This window comes from Conger conger, chromosome 16, assembly GCF_963514075.1.
Source record: "Conger conger chromosome 16, fConCon1.1, whole genome shotgun sequence".
NCBI lineage: Eukaryota > Metazoa > Chordata > Actinopteri > Anguilliformes > Congridae > Conger > Conger conger.
The window spans coordinates 34,176,925-34,201,560 of record NC_083775.1 but is presented as its reverse complement, the minus strand read 5'-3'; the positions used below and the strand labels follow the sequence as shown (position 1 = coordinate 34,201,560).

Here is a 24,636-nt window from a genome sequence, read left to right as displayed (position 1 = left end):
AATGAATCTAGAATATATGAAAGTTTCACTTTTTGAATGAAATTACAGAAACAAATGAACTTTTCCACAACTTTTTGGAGATGCACCTGTACACGTGGATCTGAATACATTTAAAAAGCACATGAATTAGTGAATAGACAGGACGTTCTTAGGTCATAGTTCTTATATGATCCGAAATTAGGATTATTTTAAATTCAGATGTGATTACGAATTTTGCAACAACAACAAAATAGTTTAGCTAACCTTTTGGTACTAGATGGGAAAACATGGCTTTTCAGACGTGTTCTCTTTTTACATTTTAATATGAAATTATATTTCAGCCTTGAATACAGCACATGCATACCAGCCACATTCTGTTTGTTTTAATAACGTTACACCCAAATAGCGACCCGCCTACGAGCTGACAGCATTGCAGGTATGCACCACCTTAATGGGAGTAGTCCAGTCCGTATTTCATCAGGGTTCCTACGCACGGAGTGCGGAGTTCGTGTTGAGTGTTGGATGTGTTGTACCAGAGCAAGGGTGCGACGATTCTGCCTGCTTTGACTTCCACCTGAACCAAGCTTACACTTTAGCAGAATACATAGGAATAATCTCACCGTTAGGATTGTTTTAGTGCACTTCCGAAAGTAAGGATTATCTGCCTGCCACAATGTTCAAGAAAAAAACCAAGAACAGCGTGACCATTACGCAGAAAAAGTGAGTACATTCATCCTATTCGTCTCTTTATGGGTTTCCGGTAACAACGTGTAGTGTTTCTTGAACCTGCCACACTGAAAGAAACGCGCGAGGTGGATGTCCTGTATATGTTCTGTAATGAGTCAGACATGTATTTGGATTGTTTCCACTGGCTTGTTTACGTACAAAAAAATAAAAATAAAAAAATAAATGAAATGAAAGAAACGTATTCAAAGTGCCTTTGAGCGATGAGTGAGAGAGATAGAGAGCTACAACTAATTCACAGCTATCTGGTGATTTACTGTATCTGAATTATGTACGTGTAACACACCCCCTAACAGCTCACCTCCACTACGCTCGTTAGCTTTTATGCACCATGGTCATCTGAAACAAAGTACATTGATGAAGCATGCACATGTTCGATTGCGCTGTATTCTCTTCTTCACACTGATCCATATGATATTTCGGTTTAAAATACTTTATTTTTAGGCTTTTCTTAATGGCTTTACTGACAATAGAGTTTGTCCCCTTCTTAACATAACCCGACCGAGAATATTTTAGCAATGTCTTTACCGACTCAATTCCTGTATTTAAAAAGAATGCGGGGAATACCTTGTTGAATATGAATTCAAGATTCAAGTTGATGAGGTTTGTTACAGTGCAACAGTGCTACCTTACCCTGCACTTCCGGGCAGTATTATCTGGCCTGTTTGCAGTCCAATAGGGGGTAATTATATTGTCACTGTCATTTATTATATTTGTAACGTCCTGACTGAGTTCAAAGGGAGTAGCTGAGGAATCCGAGCTCCACCCTGTGTCTCATTTCTGCTTCTAATAAGTTCTGAAATGTGTGGCTGAGCGCAACATGGCTTTCTAGCCCTTCGGGGTCTGATAGGAACTAAAGGAGCCGAAGTTTCAGCACGCGTTTTGGGCTTGGGCGACAGGAACATAGATTCATTCCGACACTAACTCATCTAAGTTTTATCAGTGGAATGACATTGATTATAATGCTCATTTATTGTGATTAGCATAACATTGTTTGATTTCCAATGCCAACGACAGCACTCAAGTCAGTAGCGTTAGGAGCGGCTTGGTATATTTACTCAGTACTGCTGCTTCTTGCAGGATTCAATACAAGTCGTCATGCTGCCAGTTTATGTGGAGGACCCACAATCCTTTGCAAAACCACAGACAGGTGCGTTGAGTGATACATGGCACAGAGTAGGATTGCTTCTTGGTAGGCTTCCATGGGTGTGTCCCAATAATCATATACAATGTATCATCCTCTCCTCCACTCATGTCCTCCCCCTATACATCCAGAAAGGAGGGTAACCTTTTTCACATATTTGGGATGCATGTCATTCAGTCACCGTGCTTTTCCAATCAACCAGGCTCAACCAGGGCTTAAACAGCAGTTGCTTGACAACTATCTACTCCTTTAAAAAAAATGTTTTTTTAAAACATAATTATTTTTCTGGGTTGTAAAATCATGTATGCAAGAATGTAATTCTGGCCAGTGGTGAACTGCAGGACGTGTGATGGTGCGCTGTAACAGTCTGGTAGAGAGAAGAATATTGTCTAACTTGTCCATATAGCAGAAGTGCATACACATATTTGTACCCACACACTTAAATGTACAATTTGTGTATGTATATTTATACCCACAGACATGTACTGTGTGTATGCACGTGTGTGTGTGTATAATTACCTCAAATTTAATGATCAAAATTATCTAACCATTCTTGAACAGTTCCAGTTTCAGTTCATTTGAGTAGATCTTTCATTATAACCCATTCATAAATGATACATTCTTCCACTTGTTTGGACAAATGGGGAATCCACTTTAGTGTATGTCAGCATCGCTTATCCTGTTTTATTGTGCTTAGGATACAGTGTCGCATTTGACTTAATCAATTTGTCTCCATATTCATTAGTTATGGCTGGCTTTGTTATACAATCAGTAGAAAACTAGATAAACCAGTTCATTTGGAGGACCGCACCCATTCACTGAGAATATAAGAATACACACAAGATAATTCTGCATCTGACATACAAATCACAAGATCACCTAGCCTGTGAGAAGCTATTCTCTGTCTGTGTAATCTGTGTGGCCTTTAAACTCTCACATTCATGCTGCTTGGATTAAGGCATTTTGAGGTCAGTTTAGATGACACCATGAGGAACCTGTGTAGATATCTTGCACATAAAGTGACACATTTTCCTGAAGAAAAAAATGTGGCAGTTATTCATGTTGGATCTTGCTTACAACTGAAAGCCAAGAGCCTGTACATGAAACAGCCAGGAACCTGTGACTGAAGCAGTCAATAAATAACCTGTATCTCAACCAGCTAGTAATTTCTACTTGAAATGCTCAGTCCAGTCAATGTTGAGCACCTGAAACAGCTGCTACTACGTGCCTGAAAAATCCAGTAATGTGTAGCTGGAACTAGCTGTATCTGAAACAGCCAGCAACCTGTACCTGAAAAATAAAAATAAAAGAATAATTCAATATGCCCGTAATTGGGCATCATTTCCAGAAAAATGTATTTTTAAAGGGAAAGTATTTTTCATGAATTCAAGAAAATATATATTGTTGTTGTGGGTGGTTTCATAGCTCTGACTGGATCTTTTGTTATGGGACCAGACCGCAACAAATCAAAACATAAGGAACAGAGAGGGGAGCAGCTGGCATACTCTGTTGTCAGGATTGTGTTAAATTAAAAGCAGATATGCTGTGTGTTATGTAAAGAACATTCTGTACAAGTCCACATAACTGCTAAAAATTCTCAAAACAATAAGCCTTTACTGCCTTTTTCTGTTGTGAAATGGTCACAGTCATGTTGAAGACATGTATAAATATTTTTTATTTAGTCTTTGTTTTACTATGAAATCCTCTAAAATCACTTTTACAAGGCAGGTCTGGTTAAGGGGCAGTACATGGCATATATACAAAACAGTGTTTAAGAGATACAGTCTTGTATCTCTTAAACACTGTTCCAGTGTGTGTGTGGGCCCCACAGTCTTGTATCTCTTAAACACTGTTCCAGTGTGTGTGTGGGCCCCACAGTCTTGTATCTCTTAAACACTGTTCTAGTGTATGAATGGGCCCCATGTTCTGGTATCTGTTAAGACACTGCTCTTGTGTGTGGATGGGCCCCATGGTCTGGTATCTGTTAAGACACTGTTCTAGTGTGTGTATGGGCCCCACAGTCTTGTATCTCTTAAACACTGTTCCAGTGTGTGTATGGGCCCCACAGTCTTGTATCTCTTAAACACTGTTCCAGGGTGTGGATGGGCCCCATGGTCTGGTATCTGTTAAAACACTGTTCTAGTGTGTGGATGGGCCCCATGGTCTGGTATCTGTTAAGACACTGTTCTAGTGTGTGTATGGGTCCCACAGTCTGGTATCTCTTAAACACTGTTCTAGTGTGTGAATGGACCCCACGGTTTCATATCTGTTCAGGCACTGTTCTAGTGTGTGTATGGGCCTCATGGTCTTGTATCAAACTGACTGCTGTTGGCAGCCTCGCAGGACTACACTGCTGGTTCTAGCATTGCTCAGGGATGGGAGGGTTTCACTCAGACGAGATGACTGGTGTCTGATCGCACATCAGCGCCCCCCTTTGGCTAATAAGGCACCTGTGAGCTTGCCTGTCGAGCTGCACACTCAGTCTGACTCATCTCTGGGCAATGATACGCACAAAAGTATGTGTTTGCTTGGTACCTGGAAAGATTGACAATGGAGTTTATAATAGCTGTGTTTAAGGGTTTAGATAAGGGTCACAGACATGTGAGTAAAAGTCGAAGTTCAAATAAAACATTCAGACTTTTCAGTCTGAGTCACCAGGGAAGAAAACTGCAGCACATCATTCAGTAGGCAGAGATGAGGGGCTTCCACTCACTCAATACAAAGAGAGAAAGGCAGCCAAGGATGATACTGCAACAGACATATAAATTATGACAACCCTGCGCAGGAAGAAAAGGTGCCTTCATTGCAATGAAGGAAATAAACATGACTTTCACGTTCCATTTTTTGGAAATATCTTGTCAATATGAACTTGGGACATGACATGCTCAGTTGGGGTATCATGTCTGGTAACTATTTGAGCTATGTGGCCTAATTGTATTTGAAACAGTGCATAGGGAATGTGCCCCTGGAGGGCATATGCTCAGAATGTGTCCAGAGAATCTGTGTGTTCTTGGAGCAGAACTGTCTAGAAATGATTAGTAATACCTACCTGACAAAATGTATTTACTTGAATGAATATGATTCAGTCAGTAGTCTGACACTGAGCTTGTATGGATGGCCTATTTTAAATTAATTAAGGAGCAGTGAAAGCTAAAATGATAGTTTCACTATGACTGTTTGGTGGGTCTAGTGAATGCAATTCTGTTATTACATTTACACACTGATATCTAATTTATGGCACTGGTTACTTTGTAAGCCAAGCATGCATGACATACTCCTAATTGATCAGAACGAACAGCGCTGTTAATGGTTGTAAAATGCGATTCTGTTTCCTTCCAGAACGGCCAGCACCGAGCTCTCCGCTCTGATTGAGAAGCTGCAGAAGAATGCTGACAAGGTGGAGAAGAACATCTACGACACCGAGCAGAACCTGACCAAAGTATGGTTCATTTCATTTTTAGTCTGTTATTTCGTTGATGCTTTTATCCAAAGCGACTTACAATTGATTAGACAAAACGGGATAATCCCCCATGGAACAAGTTAAGGGCCTTGCTCAAGGGCCCAACAGCTGTGTGGATCTTATTGTGGCTACACCAGGGCTTGAACCACCATCCTCCCGGGTCCCTGTCATGCACCTTAGCTGCTAGGCTACAGGCTGCCCAGGCTGTGTTTTGACTCAACCCCGACTGTTGTCAGTGAATGAGGTCTGGGCCAGTATTCAAATAAGGTCTCAGTGTAGGAGCAGGTTTCCCTGTCCAAATACTAACATTATCTCTCATGTGCTCAAAGGCAAAACTGATCCTAGGTAAAGGCTCCTACTCTGAGATGCTATATGAATGTGGGTTTCCCACCGTTTGTAACCGAAGTTTGCCCTTTGCAGGATGTGAATAAGATCAATGAGGGGAAGGCGCCCCTGTATCAGGAAGAAACCAACAAGAAGATCCTCAACTCTCTGGAGCTTCTGAGGGGGCTGGAGGAGGATGCTGTAAACGCCACTCGCCTTCAGCACCCTCAGGCTGAGATGATTGAGCAAGAGTAAGCCCCCCTCCCCATGCCGAAGACAGCAAGACCCTTTCCCCCCAGTTTAATGACAAACTGTAGTCTCCCCATATTTGTGTGTACAGCCATGCGGCATTTTAAGTGGTGACTTAAACACCAGAAGCTATCATAGTTTTCATTGGCAGCTGTGTTTAAGATGATAAAGCCTTTTCTGCTTCCTAATATCGTCTAGCAGACACAAAACACTGTTGAATAATCCTCGTTGGTAGTGGAGAACGTTTGTCAAATTCTTTTAGAAGTCGTTTATAGGAGAAATACAGGCTTATCATTTCACTTGTGAGGAGACTTGTGTGTAGTTCAGCTAATCCAGCTGGGATTAATGACACATGTAAAACGTGGTTCTTCTGTTCTGTGTCCGAAGTATGAAGCAGCTCCGCTCTCGAGTGATGAAACTCCGTGATGAGCACGACAAGATTTACAACATAACGCGCTCCGAAGGCCTCCCCAGCATCAACTGGGGCAACATCATCGACGAGAAGCAGGTGAGGAGCTCACGTCCAGCCTGGGAGCTGCATCTGCAGGCCTGAGTTTTGCCCCACACACTGTACCCACGCAGACATAACAGCCCCCTCCTCACCCCCTCTCTGAGTTTCGCCCCACACACAGTACCCACGCAGACATAACAGCCCCCTCCTCACTCCCCTCTCTGAGTTTCGCCCCACACACAGTACCCACGCAGACATAACAGCCCCCTCCTCACTCCCCTCTCTGAGTTTCGCCCCACACACAGTACCCACGCAGACATAACAGCCCCCTCCTCACCCTCCTCTCTGTAAACACGACCTTCACTTCACCTGCTCTTCAGTGCTCTTGCTTTTAAGTAAGCCAAAGCTTTTATTGAAAGCTACACATTTCTCCTTCCTTTCTGCCGTATTTTTCTGCATTTCTCTGCATTTTTCGTTTGGTCACATTTTAATCTGAATTTCCTCTGTACAAGAGCATGTACCATGGCCATGATAACGATATTAATCGAATAAAGATAACTACAGCTGTTTTCTTCATCACCGTAATCATCACGTGTCTGACTTATTTTACAGTCAGCCCTCAACAACAAACCATATGGGGAAGACTTGCCCACGGTTGAAACTGAGGTGGAGGCACACAACCTTTTCCACAGTGAAGTGGAGGCTCTGGCACCTCACATAGCAGACAGTGACAAGGTAAGCCAGCAGAATGTGCTCAATCATGGTCTTAACATACAGAGAGCAACCTACGGAGGATCTGTTGTCCTGTGAGGATGGCCCCCACAGTCTGGTTAATCTGTTAAAACTATGCTCTTTTGGGGCCGCGGTGGCGCAACAGGCTAAGATGCAGCAGACTTGCGGTTGCAGTTCGCTGCAGTTGCACACTGGGGACCGGGGTTCGATTCTCGGTCCTGCCAAAAGCCAAGTTTGGCCGGCTCACGTGGAGCAGCAATAATTGGCTCGCTGCTCCAGGGGGAGGGACTTGGCAGGGTGAGTAGATCGCCCCACAATAAAAAGCACCTCGGGCACCTCGGGCGCCTCGGAATCACGGTTACCAGCATGTGGCGAGACGGCTTGAAGAAGGTGTGTCGCTCTCCGTAGGGCCGCCGAGGGACGGGGTGTATCTAATACTAGCTCAAATTGAATCACATGGGGTACAATTGGCTACCAAATTGGGAGGAAAAAAATCAGAAAAGAATTATAAAAAAAAAAAAAACTATGCTCTTTCTCTTAAAAGAGTCTTAAACACTCTTCATTCTAAACGCCTGCATCCTATCCCATTCCTAATATGGAGATATTCAACCTGCTTGTGTTTCAGATACTTTTTATGAAAACGCAATATACTGAAAAAAGGATTAAATATACAGTTTAGTCAAGATATTTTAACACTTCAAGCCATATTTGAGAAATATACTAATCATTTCTACTTTGAGGAAATTAAATACATATGTTTTTCTTGGCAATGTATTCGTCATAATATGTTTATGATTTTTACAATATATTGCAGTATGTTCCATGTTTGTGAGGACATTTCCTGCAGTGTCTCACAGAAGAGCTGTACATACCTGAATGCGAAAGCTTGTGGTCAGAGCCCTAATGCCTTTCTCGTACTTTTGTTGCAGGACTACGGCGGTACCATGTCAACGAAGTACAAGAAACTCCTGGTAAGAATGGCAGAATCCTGCCCCCCTGGTGCCCACACACACCCCTCAGTGTTGAACCTGTGCAGACTTGCATCAAATACATAAATGTTTTAGATTCAAATTATTTTCTTGGTTGATCTTGCCTGGTGCAATTGAGCCAACCAAGAGTAACCAGAAGGTGGGCTTTGCCCTTCTTGAGAGTATTTCATAGGTTCCAATCCACCGAACAAGCTCAGTGAAGCATAGAACAGCATGCGAGAGTCCAAAACAGTCACGCATTTGGCCCGGAGGAGCAGAGAGGTAACGGTAGCTGTGCTTGTGGTGACTGATCCTAGGCCAACTCCGGAAAGAGGCAGAAGGACCTGCACAGCCTGAGGGACTTCATGCAGCGCTGCACCAATGAGCTCTACTGGATGGACCAACAAGGCCGCGAGCGCATGGGCTACGACTGGAGTGACGCCAACCGGGATTACCCTACTCGCCAGCGGCAGTACGAGGCAAGCGCTGCAACACCCCCCCCATCCATCATCCTAAGCCACTTATCCTAAACAGGGTCCATCCATCCATTATCCTAACCCGCTTATCCTAAACAGGGTCCATCCATCCATTATCCTAACCCGCTTATCCTAAACAGGGTCCATCCATCCATTATCCTAACCCGCTTATCCTGAACAGGGTCCATCCATCCATTATCCTAACCCTCTTATCCTAAACAGGGTCCGTCCATCCATTATCCTAACCCGCTTATCCTAAACAGGGTCCATCCATCCATTATCCTAACCCGCTTATCCTGAACAGGGTCCATCCATCCATTATCCTAACCCGCTTATCCTGAACAGGGTCCATCCATCCATTATCCTAACCCACTTATCCTGAACAGGGTCCATTCATCCATCATCCTAACCCGCTTATTCTGAACAGGGTCCATCCATCCATCATCCTAACCCGCTTATCCTGAACAGGGTCCATCCATCCATCATCCTAACCCGCTTATCCTGAACAGGGTCCATCCATCCATTATCCTAACCCGCTTATCCTGAACAGGGTCGCAGGGGGGCTGGAGCCTATCCCAGCATACATTGGACGAAAGGCAGGAATACACCCTGGACAGGTCGCCAGTCCATCACAGGGCGCTCACACCATTCACTCACACACTCATACCTACGGGCAATTTAGAATCACCAATCAGCCTAACCTGCATGTTTTTGGACTGTGGGAGGAAACCGGAGTACCCGGAGGAAACCCACGCAGACACGGGGAGAACATGCAACATGCACGCGCAGAGAGGCCCCGGCCAACGGGGATTCAAACCCAGGACCTCCTTGCTGTGAGGCGGCAGCATGTGTGTGCACATACTGCACCATCTGTGCCGCCGCAACAGAAATTTGATGAATTAGAAATAAAAACACGTTATTAAATGGTGCTTTACAAAATGAAAATTGATTGGCTAACTGATCAATACCTCTCGATAGGTGGCCTCACGATATCATTTTTGTTTATTTACACTGTAAAATCAGCGGTGTGGAACCTGTTGTAATTTTGGCAAATTTTTCCCACCAAAGAGCTTCATCACCAAAAGTCTGGAGGCCAAAGAGGAAACCATCACCAAGCTGAATGAGGATGCGGACAAGCTGTTGCAGGCAAACCATCCCGGGACAAACGTCATTAAGGTAGGCGCAGTTCACCGTTCCGGGGCTTGTGTCAGACATGGTGTAGTTTTGGATGGGTCTCGGAGATTGTAGGTCTGAAACCCCCCTCCCCCTCCGTCTGTCTCTAAGGCCCACATGGAAGCAGTACATGCCGACTGGAAGGAGTATCTGAATCTGCTTATATGTGAGGAAAACCATATCAAGCACATGGAAGAATACCACAAAGTAAGTTCAAAGAGCCTGTGTGTATAGTACAAGTTGCTCCGTTTTGCTTCCTTGCCCTCTGTTTACCCATTTTCACTGTATCCAAGGTAACAATGGATGAAAATGCCTTCAACCATTAAATATTTCACATTTTTGTTCCCCTTGCAACACTTGATCAACACACTTATTATGGATATAGACTCAGAGATCACTTTATTAGGTAGATCTGTACACCAGCTTGTTCATGCAAATATTTAATCAGCCAATCATGTGGCAGCAACTAAATGCATAAAAGTATGCAGACATGGTCAAGTGGTTCAGCAGTTTTTCATACCGAATGTCAGAATGGGGAAAAAATGTGATCTAAGTGATTTTGAATGTGGAATGATGGTTTGGAAGGGTGGTTTGAGTATCTCAGAAACTACCGATCTCCTGTGATTTTCACACACAACAGTCTCTAGAGTGTGCAGAGAATGGTGCGAAAAACAAAAAACATCCTGTGAGCAGCAGTTCTGTGGGCAAAAACACCTTGTTAATGAGAGAGGTCAGAGGTCAAAGGTGACAGTAACACAAATAACCACATATTACAGCAGCGGTATGCAGAAGAGCATCTCTGAACACACAACGTGTCAAACCTCTAAGTGGATAGGCTGCAGCAGTAGAAGTCTAAAAAATAAGTCTAATAAATAAATCTAAAGTACTAAAATAGTAAATATTTGATAAAGTACTCACTGAGTGTACATACATCCATTTCACTCTTCTCACTTCAGTTCATCCTTTCAAATGCTTATATTTCCCCCCACATATCTTTGTACTTGTGCAGCTACAAACGTCATATTATTTAAAATCCATGCTTTCACATTGCAGTATTAAATATTCTTTACCAAATGTCCAAACCAAATAATCCATAACGTCTCTCAAACACGACATCTCTAAGGCACTGTTAATGTTTTAGAAACATTTGTGCAACTAGCTTTTAGCTTGGATAAAGGAAACAGCTGACCTTACTGAATGAATGTCGAATGAAAATGAACTGTGTTGGTTGTGTTGAACTGTGGTGCTAATTGTTTGCCATTAATACCACAGTAGAAAATACATGGGGCTTTGTGTTTCTGATGTGGATTCCATCATTTTGCTTTGTCTAATGGGAATCAATTGTGTTATAGTTTCAAAAGGAGGCCAGAGACACCCAGGACCTGCTGAAGAGACTGGACACTGAGATCACCCAGAAGTACAATCCTGATTTTAAAGACATGTATCAGATGGAGGGACTGATCGCTGACCTGGATGTACGTTTTTTTTAAACGTGTTTCTTGATGATTGAGATTCTAGTACTTACTTTTACTTTGGTGCTTACTCTGAGTGTGTGTCTGTGTGTGCATATCTGTCTGTGCATGTGAATGCATGCCTGTGTGTGCGTGCACATATGTATGGGAGTGCACGCGTGCGCATGTGCATGCGTGCATGTCCGTCTGTGCATGTGAATGTGTGTCTGTGTGTGTGTATCTGTGTTCATATGTGTGTGTGTTTGTATGTGTTCAAGCGCAGACTGAAGACCCATCTCTTCAGGCTACACCTTTCCCTGCCCAACTCACCACCATGATTAGCCTTAGACTGTAATGGCACTTATGTATAGATTGTATAGATATTACTTGTATAGATATTGTTATTTTTTGTATTCTAGCTGCAATTGTGGTATGCTAGTTTGAAAGTTGATTGTACTCTTAAAGGGTTCTGGTTTTCTGCATGTTTACACTAGGACTCAGAACTATACTGTCCTCTCAGGTCCTCTTTGCACTTGTTCTTGTGTTTAAATTGCACTTTGTTGTACGTCGCTCTGGATAAGAGTGTCTGCTAAATGCCATGTAATGTAATGTAATGTAATGTAATGTGTGTATATAGGACCAGGCGAAGGCTATGGATCACTACGATGCACGTGTGAAGGCCCTGCAGATGCGAAGCCAGCAGGTCATGCCTCTGAAGTTCCGCAGAGAGCCACCCAACAGATTGCTTCCGGTGGAGGCTCTGTGTGACTACGATGCAGACGGGGTAAAACCACATCCTGCCTTTGCATTGGACTTTGCATTCTAACCTCGGCAATCAGGAGGAAACGGTCAGTCACTGATCCTTTTCCTGGGTGTGGTGCAGGGACAGATCCTCCGTGGAGAGAAGTACACCCTTCTCAAAAACAACGGGGACAAATGGGACATCAAAGATGCCAGAGGGAGTCGAGTGACCGCCCCTGGAGTCTGCTTCTTCATCCCCCCGACTGATCCTGAGGCTGTCGCCATTTCTGAAAAGTAGGTTTCCCTCTGTGTGGTGTAGTACTGTGCCTGTGTGGTGTAGTACTGTGCCTATGTGGTATAATAATGTGTGTGTGTGTGTGTGTGTGTGGTATAATAATGTATGTGTGTGTGGTGTAGTACTGTGCCTATGTGGCATAATAATGTGTGTGTGTGTGTGTGTGTGGTGTAGTACTGTGCCTATGTGGTATAATAATGTGTGTGTGTTATAGTACTGTACTGGTGTGGTATAATAATCTACCTGTGTGGTATACAAATGTAGCTCTGTGGTACAATAATGTACCTGTTTCCTGACTTGTTTGTATATTTGCAGCCCACAGTAGAAGACACTATCTGTAATGTAAAATAACATGTACTGAATTTCATTATTTAATGAATACAAACAAAAAAAAATAGCTTGTTCCATCCTTGCTTGTGTTCAGCCTTGCTAACCAGCAGAAAACCATCAAGCAGAAAACCACTAACAGCAAAGGCAACCTGCTGAAACGGCTGGAGAACCTCAGGGCAGCAAGCAGTGGGGATGGTAAGGCTTCCAACTGTATATTTACAGGCACATTCTACTTTCTTACCCACATAAGTGTGGCGTACTTATCCCTGTTCTACCACCGATTCCAGATAAGCAGGATCAGCAGTGTCGTCAGCTGATGGCGGGTCTGGAGAAAGTGACCAATGACCTGAACAAGCAGGAAAAGGCCATCTACGCTCGAATGCGCCCCCCACTGGAGCAGAACCGCATGCTCCAAGATAGCGAGGACAGGCTCGAAGAGCTGAAGGTTCAAAACTTCACATGCTTACTGAAACAAGCTAATTCTATCGACACCCGCAATGTTTACTCATAATGTAACAACGCCTGTAATGTTAACACGTACAACCTCATTGTAACAATGCAATTTCATTGGTGGAAATTGAACCGTCCTTCATGCTGTTGTTCCAGTCATCACATATGTTTTCCTTGTAGGACATTGAAGCTGTTGTTCGGAAAATCGAGCCGGAGAAAGCTTCCAAAGTCCGTGAGGCTGAGACCTTCTTGGCCACAAACCCAAATTCTGCCAACGCCCCTCAGCTCTACAGCAAAGTGGATGCAGCCAACAAGAAATGCGACAAGGTCAACCAGCTCCTGAAGTTCTCAACGGACAAGTGTGTGCTTTTTCACTCCACTGTTAGCTCCATATTTTTTCCATCCATTCTACAAACCGCTTCACTATAGCTGTGCTCACTATAGCTATGTTTAAAGCATGTGGACGCAAAGTTCACTATAGCTGTGTTTCACCCTGCTGAAAATTCCAGCTGGGGTTCTAAACTGGTTTAAGATGGTGTAAGCTGTATTTTTGACACTTCTAGCTGGTCATAGCTGGTCTCCAACTGGATAAAGCTAGTCAAAGCTGGTTAAGTGGTAGGGTAAGCTGGTGTCAAACTTGTTGGCTGGCGATTATAAACTGGTCAGCTGGTGAACAGCTGGTTGACTCACCAAAAGTGTTGAAAACACAGCTTAAACCAACTTGACCAGTTTAGGTTTGTTTAAGATGGAATTTTTAGCAGGCCAGGACATTCACTATAGCTGTATTTATGTGGACAGGAAATTCACTATATTCGCTATCTTCATAGCTTTCGTACGGTACGTTTGCTATAGCTATCTTCATGTCTATACTGTGATGATGGAAAGTTCACTATAGCTATGTTTATAATGTGACGACAGGAAGTTGACCAGAGAGACTTTTAATAAACATCTGCTACGATTGTTTTGTTTGCATTTTGCAGGCTTCAGGCTTCCAACCAGCTGGAGAACTCTCTGCAGAATGGGAAGGCTTTGCTGACCACCTACGAGAATAAACTGGCCAGGGAAGCAGCTGCTCCGTCTGACCCCGCCTCAATGGATAGCGCACTGCAGGAATTGGCTGTAGGTATTCCGTATGAGGGCATTATCCGTATGGGCGGCCGGTAGCGTAGTGGTTAAGGTAAATGACTGGGACACACAAGGTCAGTGGTTCTAATCCCGGTGTAGCCACAATAAGATCCGCACAGCCGTTGGGCCCTTGACCCTGCATTGCTCCAGGGGAGGTAATGTAGGTAATGTAATTACACTTACACACACTTATCAGAGTGAGACAGCGATGATGCTGAATATGATGCAAATATCTCAATCATGCAAAACTCTACATAATCAGACCTATGTTTGGCATATGTGTGGATGGGTATGAAGTTATGTTCATTGGTTAATTAGCATTAGCATGGTTAATTGGCACATCTAAACAGCTGATAATCACAGGTTAATTCAGATGCGCATTTTCTTCATGGCCTGCTTTCTGAAGAACAAACACCGGTGTTGAGTTTACACATAGGAGTTGCTATCTACAGATCTTTGTGTTTAATGTTAACCAACTCGCAGTTCAGCTTGCTGGCCAACATTGTTTACAGCCCCCCCCCTCTCTCTCTCTGTTAAAAGGCTATGTCTTCAGACTTGAGACAGAACAAGCCAGTGTTCACTGAGCCTGAGCGGAACCTCCGGACAGCGCAGGTCAGCTGCCAGAATATGGCCAACAAGCTGCAGGAGCACTGTCCCGACATTGACAGACAGGAAGCCGAGGTCCGGAAGCTCAACCAGCGCTACGACAACCTTGAGAATCAAATCGACAGCAGGTGTGTCACCTCTCCTTCCCCCACCGGAAAAGCCACTGCTTTGTGTGCCACTTTGAATTTAAAAGGTGTTCTCGGTGTTTTTAATGGAAGTGTAGTACCCACTGCAATGTTGAGGTGGAGTTAGTTGATGAATATTATATGAATTAATATTAATTGTGGCTTCTAGTAGCTGTTTCCTCTGCGTTTGATTCTTCACACTGAACTTTACTTGATGTTACTTATCATGTATTATCATGGTTATACATTATACAGTATATTAAAAGTTTATTTTGAAGCAAGTGCTGATAATTATCTTTTATCTTTGCATCTGCTCCTACATGGAATTAGATTGCAGCTGATACATAATTATGACTTGAATCAGATTTGCGATTTGTGGCTCAATTAGTGGTTGAGTCATAAGTGTTAACAATATATCTGACACTGTTTTTTAGGTCTGAAAGTCTTCAAAGAGCCAAGTCTGCCTATAATAACTATCGGAATGATTATGACAATCTGAATAGCTGGCTTTCTCGAGTACCTAATTATGAGCCACGGGTAACTGATGATGCCAGACAAGCGGAAGCAAAGTTGAAAAACCAAAGAGTAAGTGCTTTAACTGCCATTTATGAAGCAGAATTTGACATACATTACAACCGTATAGTATCCTCAACAGTTCATACATTTCAAGAACATGAGATGCCTGCTGCTTTTGATACCATCTCCTCCTGCAATTATTATCATTACTATTATATTATTATTATATGTTTAGCATCACATATCTTCCATTTTCAGCATAGATCACGGCAGATTGTTTTTCTCACCATTTCTGTTTTCCTTTCTCAGAACCTGTTGTCTGAGCTTGCAAGAAAGGAGTCTGATTTAAAAAGTGTGTCAAGAAATTCTCAACTCTACCAGAAAGCAGTCAAGGTAATGCAATTAAAACTATTCATACACATTACTTACAAGATACACTTACAATATTTGAATGTCTGCTATTTGCTTTAATTGTCTGCTATTTTGTAGGATTATGAAACAGACACTGAGACGTTTAAGTCGATCCTTGATCTTGAAGACGGCCTTGTTCCACATACATACAAACGAAGCAGGCAGGAGTCCCCGGCAATGAAAGTAAAAAATGAGGTAAGTAAATCCTGCAAAATACAATAAATTAATTATTCATTATTAATTCAATATCCGTCCACCACAAAAACAGAAAGTAATTTCAGTGTTCAGTCCCAGACGCAGCTACGTAATAATTGAGCTCAGACAATTAATAGCACCAATTTAATCCATTTCTGTATCTGAAGAAAAACATTTGTCAGCAGATAGACTGCAAAGATTGTTTGAATCATTCAAGAACAACAAACAGCATACTATTACTACATTGTATTATATTTTGTATACTATCATTACATAACATTTACTTTCCTGCAGGAATCTGCAATTGAATCTAAGTTTGCTGAAGTAAATGCTATAAACAAGCAAAGACTTCAGAACCTTGAATATGCACAAAGTGTTCTAAATCAGGTAAGAAATTAGTTTATGAAATCCGCTGAAAATTTCAAACATTCCAAAACACCTGTGATTGAAGTAGAAAGAAAAAAGTTATTAATATTATGGCAATAAATCTCTTGCAGCAACCAGAGACGGCAATTGTACAGCAGAATGTTCAATCTGTCAGATCTGCAGCACCAGGGGAGGAGCCCTGGAGGATTCAAAAGCAGCTTGACGAGGAGACCCAGCGGCGAGAGCAACTTGAGAGAGAAATCCAGAGCATCCAGAATGACATTTACATACTGGAAGGCCAGAAACCACAGGACACTATGGTCAAGAAGGAGCTGGTCAAGAGGGTTCCCGACCCACAGCTTGATGAGGAGATCCACAAAGTCCAAAAGAAACTTGCTGAGGAGCAGAGATCAACTTGGACCCTTGAGAGTGAACTAGAGACACTCAAGTATAAACTACGCGGGATAGAGACAGAAAAACGGGAGGATGCACAGCAGTACACAGTAAAGGAGGTGCTCCGCATCGAGAAAGACAGGGAGCAAGAGGAGGAGGTGAGAAGGCTGAAGGATGAACTGGAGGAGCTCCGAAGGCAGAGGACGGTCAGAGACACTGAAATCGTTCAAATTAAGAAGCACGTCACCCTTCTGGCAGAGCAGAAAGCCGTGGAGCAAGAAGTGATCAAAGAGGAAGAGTTCATCACAGTGCAAAATGACCCAAAGCTTGAGAGCGAGTATCGCCTCCTGCAGGAGAGGAAACAGAAAGATATCGACACCCGCATAGAACTTGAGGATGAACTCAGATTTCTGCTGGAAAAGCTGAAGCGACTGCAGAAGGAGAAAGCTATGGCTGAGGAGAAGATCTCCATCAAAGAGGTAGTGAAGATGGAAAAAGACATCACTTTACATAGGGAAGTGGACAGCCTCAGGCGTCTGAACGAAGATGAAAAGACAAAACGTCGGTCCTCTCAAAGAGAAAGAACAGATCTTCAAAGGAAGATCCAATTCCTAGAGGAAGATAAATCCAGGGTTATTGTCCAGGAGAAAGTGCGAGAGATTGTTCGACCTGATCCAAAGGCTGAAAATGAAGTGGCTAATCTTCGCTTTGAACTGGTTGAACAACAGCGAGCATACAAGGAGACAGAGCTCCAGCTAAAATCCGTCCAAGATGAACTGAGGATGTTAAAGAACAGGGGTCCTCAGATTGAGTACAAGGAAATCATCAAAGAGGTCATCAAATACAAGATGGACCCACAGACCGAAAGAGAGCTGGAACAACTCAGGAATGACATTGTTGACAGAACCCATGAAACGGAGAGGTGTCACTTGGAAATAAGGCAGCTGAACGATGAGATTCAGCGATGGAAGGACACCAAGCCTCAGGTGCAAACTAAAGAGGTTGTGAATGAGGTTCTTCAGTATCGTGAAGACCCCAAGACCAAGGAGGAGGTGGAGGTGCTCAAGAGAAAACTTGCTGATGAGCAGAAGAAGCGTTTGGACCTTGAGAGGGAGAGATCTGGGAATGAAGAGAAGATCCGTCTGAGGAAGATTGACCTTTCACAAGTGAGGGAGAAATATGTCCAGCAGGAGGTTGTGAAAATGGAGGAAGACCCTCTTTTAAAATCTGAATGTGAAATCTTCTCCAAGAATATCAACAATGAGCACAGACAGAAGGAGAACTTCAAGGATGAGATCCAAAGGCTCCAGCGCCAATTAGCTGACCTGGAACTTCAGCTGCAGGATCTGGAGCGGGAGCGCAGGGCCCGGCGGGATGCAGAGATGGAAATCCAGAGACTGAGAATTCGCCTCAATGAGCTGGAAATCAGGGATAAGGAGAACAGGGAGAAGGTGACAGTGAAACAAAAGGTGGTCCTTCAGCAGGATCCCCAACAGGAAAAGGAACACTCCATTCTCAAGGTGCAGGTAGAAGAGGAGCGGCACAAGCGCATGTTGCTGGAGAAGGAGCTCAACAGCCTAGTGCAGCAGCAGGTGACCTTGGAGAGGGTGGAGGTGAGGGAAAAGGTGGTCCGGTCCGAGAAGGTTCAAGTGGAGAAGGATCCCGAGGCAGAGCAGGAGATCATAAGACTGAGGAGGAGCCTGGACGAGGAGAAGCTGAGGCAGCGTGACTTGGAGCAGCAGCTTAGCAAGCTCAACTCCAAGATGTCCGAGATGGACTTCAGTAACACCAAGTCATCCAAAGAGCTGGACTTCTTGCAGGAGGAGAACAACAGGCTGCAGCTGGAGGTCCAGCGCTTGCAGAAAGAGATCAAAAGAGTGCAGTCCGACATCCAGATAACTGTGAAGGAGACTAAGAACATCACGGAGTCTACTCAAGTCGACAGCGGTGGAGGAAAGAACCTCGAGCTGCGGCTGACTTCCCTCCAGAGGGAGCTGTCCGACCTGAAGAATGTCACCAGGGAGAAAGACAGGGAAATCGAGAAACTGCAGAAGAACCTGTCTGCCGCACAGAAGAAGGGCGAGCAGCGTGAGAGCCACATGCGCCGCTCCATTGTCGTCATCGACCCCGACACGGGCAAGGAGATGAAGCCCGAGGAGGCGTACAAGCTAGGACTCATCGACTGGAAAATGTACGTCAACCTTCAGAGCCAAGAGTGCAACTGGGAGGAGACCACCATCACAGGATCCAAGGGCGAGTCGATGGTCCTCGTTGACCGAAAATCTGGGACGAAGTTCTCGGTTGAAGATGCCCTGAGGTCAGGTTACATCACACGGCGTCAGCTGCAACAGTACCAAAACAAGGAACTAAGTATCCAAGAGTTTGGCTTAATGGTGTCTGGCAGAAACAAATAATAATCAGTCTTTTTTGCCCTGAATTAACTCAATGTGATTCAAGAATTCTTCATATGTTTCTGTATACATTGTTTAGTTTAGTGCATTATTTTGCAACTCAGTTTTTCAGGTAATTACACAAGTTAAATTTATTAACATGGGGTGTGGTCTAATAAATTTGAAACCTGTTCCTTTTTTCTCACAAAAGATTATGAACTCCATACCTTCTCTATATTTTCGTATTATATGGAACTCTTGGTTTCCTGGAAAGCTAAAACGTGTACTTTCATTATTGCAAATGTGGGAATTTTCCTGTACTTTCTCAACATGTTCTGTGTAATATATAAGAATGCACTTCTAATAAGAATCATTTTAATAAATGTCTCTGAGATAAAAACAGCTGCCATTCAGAGAAATCTCTTTTCGCATGTTTGCATTTTCACAGTTGAAGGTACTCTGAATACAAAACGTGTATGCACACAAGCTGGGCTGATGCTAATCCATAATAATTGGTCATCGTTATTTCTTCCCAGACCTCAGTGCCCCTGGTCCACATTCACTATGCATGCATACAGTAACACATTCACTATGCATGCATACAGTAACACATTCAAGGTCACTCCCTGATATTTCCAAGTCAAACATAAGGACACGTTTGAATGAGAAACACGTTTACAGTCTGTGATCTAGTCAACGACCGAAACATTTGATTCCTGTGATCTGTTCAATGACCGAAACATTTAGTGTCTTTGATCCACTCAATGACCAACACATTTACTGTCTATAATGTGCTTTTCCTCACAGTCAAAAGACATGCAGGTAAGGTTACGTGGACAGTCTAAATCGCCCCTGGACTTCATCCAACATCTAGCTCTGACACTGTCTGCAACATGATAGCTAATAGCGGGGGAAAACTTCACCAACAAGCTTAAGCTTTTTATGGAGGTGTTGTTGGGGAAATGATAAAACGCACTACACATTTAAAGCTTCTCCATATATCTTCTCATATATGTCCATGGGCTCAACCGTCGAGATATGCAAGCTTCCACTTACCTTCCATGGATTCCTATGGGAGCTGTGGAATGGTACCTAAATGGGAAGGAATGAATAGGAACTAAAAAAAAAAACATATCTTGACAGAATATATCACAACATAATGACAAGAACAGGCCATTCAGCCCAGCAATGCTCACCTTTTCCAACCACTAAAGTTAGTTTGCCTAAAAGCTAAATAGTATTTAGTACCGTGTGGGGAAATGTCTACAGAATTTATTTTTTGCCAATTTCCATTTATGCTCCCTTGTTCTGCTAATTGAGCTCACCATGAAGAATCACCTGTAATTGAATTAATTACATTAATTAAAATTTTCATTAATTTTAACCGAATCACTCTTTTTATTAAGCTTAAAGAGATTAAGCATCTAAAGTCTTTCTTCATACCTTTTATCTTTTATACATGGACTCAATCTGGTTGCCCTTTTTTGAACCTTTTCCAGTGCCTCTATATCTTTCTTGTAGTGCGGTCCCCAGAACTGCACACAGTACGGTGTGTGTGGTCTAGCAAGCGAATAGAATAATTTTGCCAGCGTAAATTTATAGTTTTGAATGAATTTCAATGTGGAACTTTTTGGCACCCGAGGCTAAATAAGCTGCAATATCTTCAGTAACCACTGGAGTTTGCAAGTTGGAGGAATGTGAATGCCTGGTCCCCTGCAATCCCTCCCCCTGTACTAGTACTCCTCACTGCAGAACATTTACTCCTGTGGGCAGGGTTGCTCCGAGGCAACCCCGCCCACAATGTGTGTTTATTTATTCCTGTGAACGGGAAAAAAGTAACAGGTAAGTGACGACTATCTAAGGGGATTTTAAACAATATACTATGTCACTAGTTACTAGTTAACTATGATATTAACGTTCGCTAGCTAGTTTGGCCAGATGTTTTGTTTGCCGAGCGTGTAGTTTCTCCGGTGTAGTTTAATTGGAATGGGTGCCGATTGAGATAGTTTATGGGGTGGGGGAGGGGGGATTCGCAAACACACTACTGTAAGGTAGTGGCTAAATCCAAGAATATTCAGGCCAAATGCGTGAGAGTTGGCAACTGTGGAAACACGTGTATGAAATATTTTGTGCTGTGTGTGTGGTGATCCACAGATGCATCCAACAATTTTAAAAAGAGGGCAGAATCCCCAAATACAGCAATGCACTGTGTGTTGCACAAAATATCATTGTCCATTCTGCAACCCTGAAGTCTACCATCCCAATGAAAAATACCACCTTCAACACCACATACAGAACCACCATCTCAGCCTGGCAGTTCAGCATGAAGGTATGTGGATTTTTCGTGTGTTATGCTTCTTTATTAATGTATCGCATTGTAATTTTAACCTGTAGATCAACAAAATGTTAAACAGCCATTGAAACATTTCCTTTTTAATTGAACTAATTATAGCCATCTCACTTATGTCATACTCAGTCTTCTATAAAGCTATGTATTATTTTAGGCCGTGGCTGCTCGTAAGGCAAGCATATGAAACACAATAGTGTATTTATACGGCCTACCCATAAACCTAACTTTAAACATAACCATAACATGAACCCTAAACCTTAAAAGCCCAAATTGATATATCTGTAAAACAAATAACAATAACTCTATGACCAATAGAATACATTTTGAACACCTTGTGACTTATAAACAATTAATGGGACTTATATTAGTTTTTCCTTCATACTGAAAATACTTCTTGGAGATGCAATGTTTTTGCACAACTCCAAAGCTATGTGCCTTATGCCACTTTGATTATTTTAAAGAAGACAACTGATAAAAAATTTTCTTTTTTACATTTTAGTTTTAATCATCATGAAGTGCCATTTCAACTGCAGACCCTTAGCACATTTTCATTGCTGCTACTGTTCCGGAACTATACTCAAGAAGTTCCAATTCATTAAACATTTATCGTCATGCAAAAAACACAAATCTTCCGGACAGCCTCCACCCACAACTCCTCCAGCACCCCAGTCTAGTCCTCCAGTACTGCCGTTTTCTCCTCCAGCACCCCAGTCTAGTCCTCCAGTACTGCCGTTTCCTCCTCCAGCACCCCAGTCTAGTCCTCCAGTACTGCCGTTTTCTCCTCCAGCACCCCAGTCTAGTCTTCCAAGCTTGGCAGTGGCACCAGTAAGACTGTCTGTGCGTCAGCAAAAACGGGTGGAGTGCAGTATTTGTGGGCTCAGACTAAACAAGAGGAACCTGCTGGTTCATATCAGGAGGAAGCACAAAAGGAGGGTAGAAGACATCACAGAACAACACCGCCTTGCATGCCAGTGTGTGGACCCCCAAAATGGGATTTTTGCTGTCGAAAAATATTTTTTTAAGCCATGCACACCTATCCATATTTTAAAAAAAACATGGGGTGCAAGCCATCAAGTAATTTGCGAAATGGAGGAATGCAATACAAATACAGAATTTGCTGCAAGGAGTGGAATTGCCCTTTTTGAGTGCAAACATTTAAAATCTCTGCAATTCTTCCCAAATTCTCAGGCTACACCAGTTCATCTTCAAGAGGAGGTGCTGTCTGAAATGGTAGCTGCCAAAATGTTTTCCGAGGACAGAAAAAGAACATGCTTAAATAGGCAAGAAGAAGCTAGAATAGCAGGTGTTCCTCTTTCGGTTGAGGTGACCATGGGGAGGCCTCCCTCAAAGAAATATATTTCCATCTTTGAGCCAAAAGTGTCCTATTACAGCAGACTTGGTAGGGTAATAGCTGCTTATGACTCTAAAAAGAATACATGGCACTGCCCGTGTGCCAAACCAAGACAATCTTGTCTCCACAAAACCATTGCCAAGTGGCATCTTTTTCAGGTGGACAGGCAGATCTTTACTACTGTGACGACCATGGAGAGTGATGCTGAGGGAGAGACTGGCCAGCAACAAGCACAACAAGCTGGAGAAGGACCAGCATACCCTTCCGATGATGCAGGTCTCAAGAGGATGGTCACGTACTTGTTCAAGACGAATATGTAGGGGATTTGGGGGAGGAAATAATGGCCCCCTTTGTCTTCACCTTTCAATTAATGCCAGACATGCAGTTATTTTTATCTGAAATCAGGGACAAGGCCGATATCCGTGTCTCGGCCTTCCACAACCCAAACATTTAGGGCCCCAATTTGACAAACATTAGCTTAGTTACACTCACCCCCCTTCACCCCAAATTGTAAATAGTTAGTTTTGTTATAAAAAAATATATTTATTTTTTATTATTTCAAACATCCACAAGACATCACACACACACTCACACACTCACAGCCCATGTAACAAGTGTAAATAGTTATTTATTGGTGTGATGTGGTGTTTTATCTTTCTATCTCATTGTGTGCATGATTATTTACGAATCTGGGAGGGACCACGCAACACTTGTGTACTGATTTAAAAAATATATATGTTTAGTTTATTATGCACATATTAAAAGTGAACAAGCAGAAACAAATAAAGTGGGTTGAGTGTTTATTTATCTGGTCTTCATACCCTAACCCCCAGGGCCTTGTTGAACACATTTCTTAATGGCCTTTATGGCCATTTAGGCATTTACATTCTAATGACTTAATTGTATTATTGTTTTACCATTATTGAACTTTACGGAACACAAAAAACAATAGCTTAACATTATGCTGTGGTCTTTCTTTTCTTGTAACACAAGAAAAACATTTCCATTTAAAAGACTTGCAGGATCTATGCACTATTAACATTAAAAACAAATATAGCCGTACACTACCCTTTTCACTCATTGTTTCTAGCATCAAATATGTGAGGTTCCACCTGCTTAAAATCCCCTTAGATAGTCATTTACCTGTTACTTTTTTTTCGTTCACAGTAGCGATAGAACACTTTTCTGGAGCTAGGGAGCAACTTTTTCTGCCACTAGCCATCTGTAATACAGGCGTCTGTGTAGTAAAACATCAAAACATCTTAATGGTTTGCGTCAACAATTAGGCAAAAACACTACTAAAATTCGTTTTAAATGGATTTATTAAATGTAACTGGTTATATTTGGATTAATTTCAGGGTGCAGCTATTCTGCTAACAAACGAACTACTTTCTCGTGAAAATGAGCCAACTCGGTTTGTTTGGGTCAGAACGTCATTTGCCAACGTTCGGCAGCTCAATGTGCGACCATTTCTTTGCACCTCGGTCCTGTTATATATAAAAAAATATATAAAAAATAAACTGAAATAAACGGCCAAGTAAACATATCGCCTTGCATTATACAACAAAAATGAAACAATTTAACACAATTAAACGTTTCTCACCAAACCAAATCTCCGATTCTCAAATGCACGGTCGCCATCTTAGAACTACTTAAACATCGCACAAGCATGCCGGGTAACCGCTGAACATTCTCCTGTGAATAAATGAACACACATTGTGGGCGGGGTTGCTATAAATGAACACACATTGTGGGCGGGGTTGCTCCGAGGCAACCCCGCCCACAATGTGTGTTCATATATATTCTGGACTTCTGGACTTGCTAAGTGTTGACGAATACAT

At 42.7% G+C, this 24,636-nt stretch overlaps 1 protein-coding gene and 1 long non-coding RNA gene across 2 annotated transcripts; one reads left to right on the top strand and one right to left on the bottom strand.

The window, feature by feature from the left end:
* Positions 1–447: 447 nt before the first annotated feature.
* On the top strand, positions 448–19,494 carry ppl (periplakin). The gene is made up of 22 exons (XM_061224480.1): positions 448–699; positions 5,207–5,306; positions 5,748–5,902; positions 6,288–6,408; positions 6,964–7,086; positions 8,013–8,054; positions 8,369–8,530; positions 9,596–9,703; positions 9,812–9,907; positions 11,053–11,175; positions 11,789–11,935; positions 12,035–12,186; positions 12,612–12,712; positions 12,805–12,962; positions 13,148–13,326; positions 13,948–14,086; positions 14,633–14,826; positions 15,258–15,408; positions 15,649–15,732; positions 15,829–15,945; positions 16,240–16,332; positions 16,443–19,494. Exons 1-22 carry the CDS (start codon positions 653–655, stop codon positions 19,116–19,118), a joined length of 5,268 nt encoding a protein of 1,755 aa, XP_061080464.1. The 5' UTR covers positions 448–652; the 3' UTR covers positions 19,119–19,494.
* Positions 15,414–24,490, bottom strand: LOC133114821 (uncharacterized). Its single transcript, XR_009705579.1, has 3 exons — positions 24,399–24,490; positions 20,151–20,186; positions 15,414–15,956 (listed from the first exon to the last, which is right to left on the bottom strand). It is a non-coding gene; the product is annotated as an uncharacterized LOC133114821 (long non-coding RNA).
* Between the last annotated feature and the right edge of the window lie 146 nt (positions 24,491–24,636).

Bases quoted from the DNA above. Each gene is read 5' to 3' on its own strand.
- ppl (XM_061224480.1), top strand. From the start codon at position 653: ATGTTCAAGAAAAAAACCAAGAACAGCGTGACCATTACGCAGAAAAA. The intron at 5,307-5,747 runs GTATGGTTCATT...TGCCCTTTGCAG, and splicing joins CCGAGCAGAACCTGACCAAA to GATGTGAATAAGATCAATGA. The intron at 14,087-14,632 runs GTAGGTATTCCG...CTCTGTTAAAAG, and splicing joins GCGCACTGCAGGAATTGGCT to GCTATGTCTTCAGACTTGAG.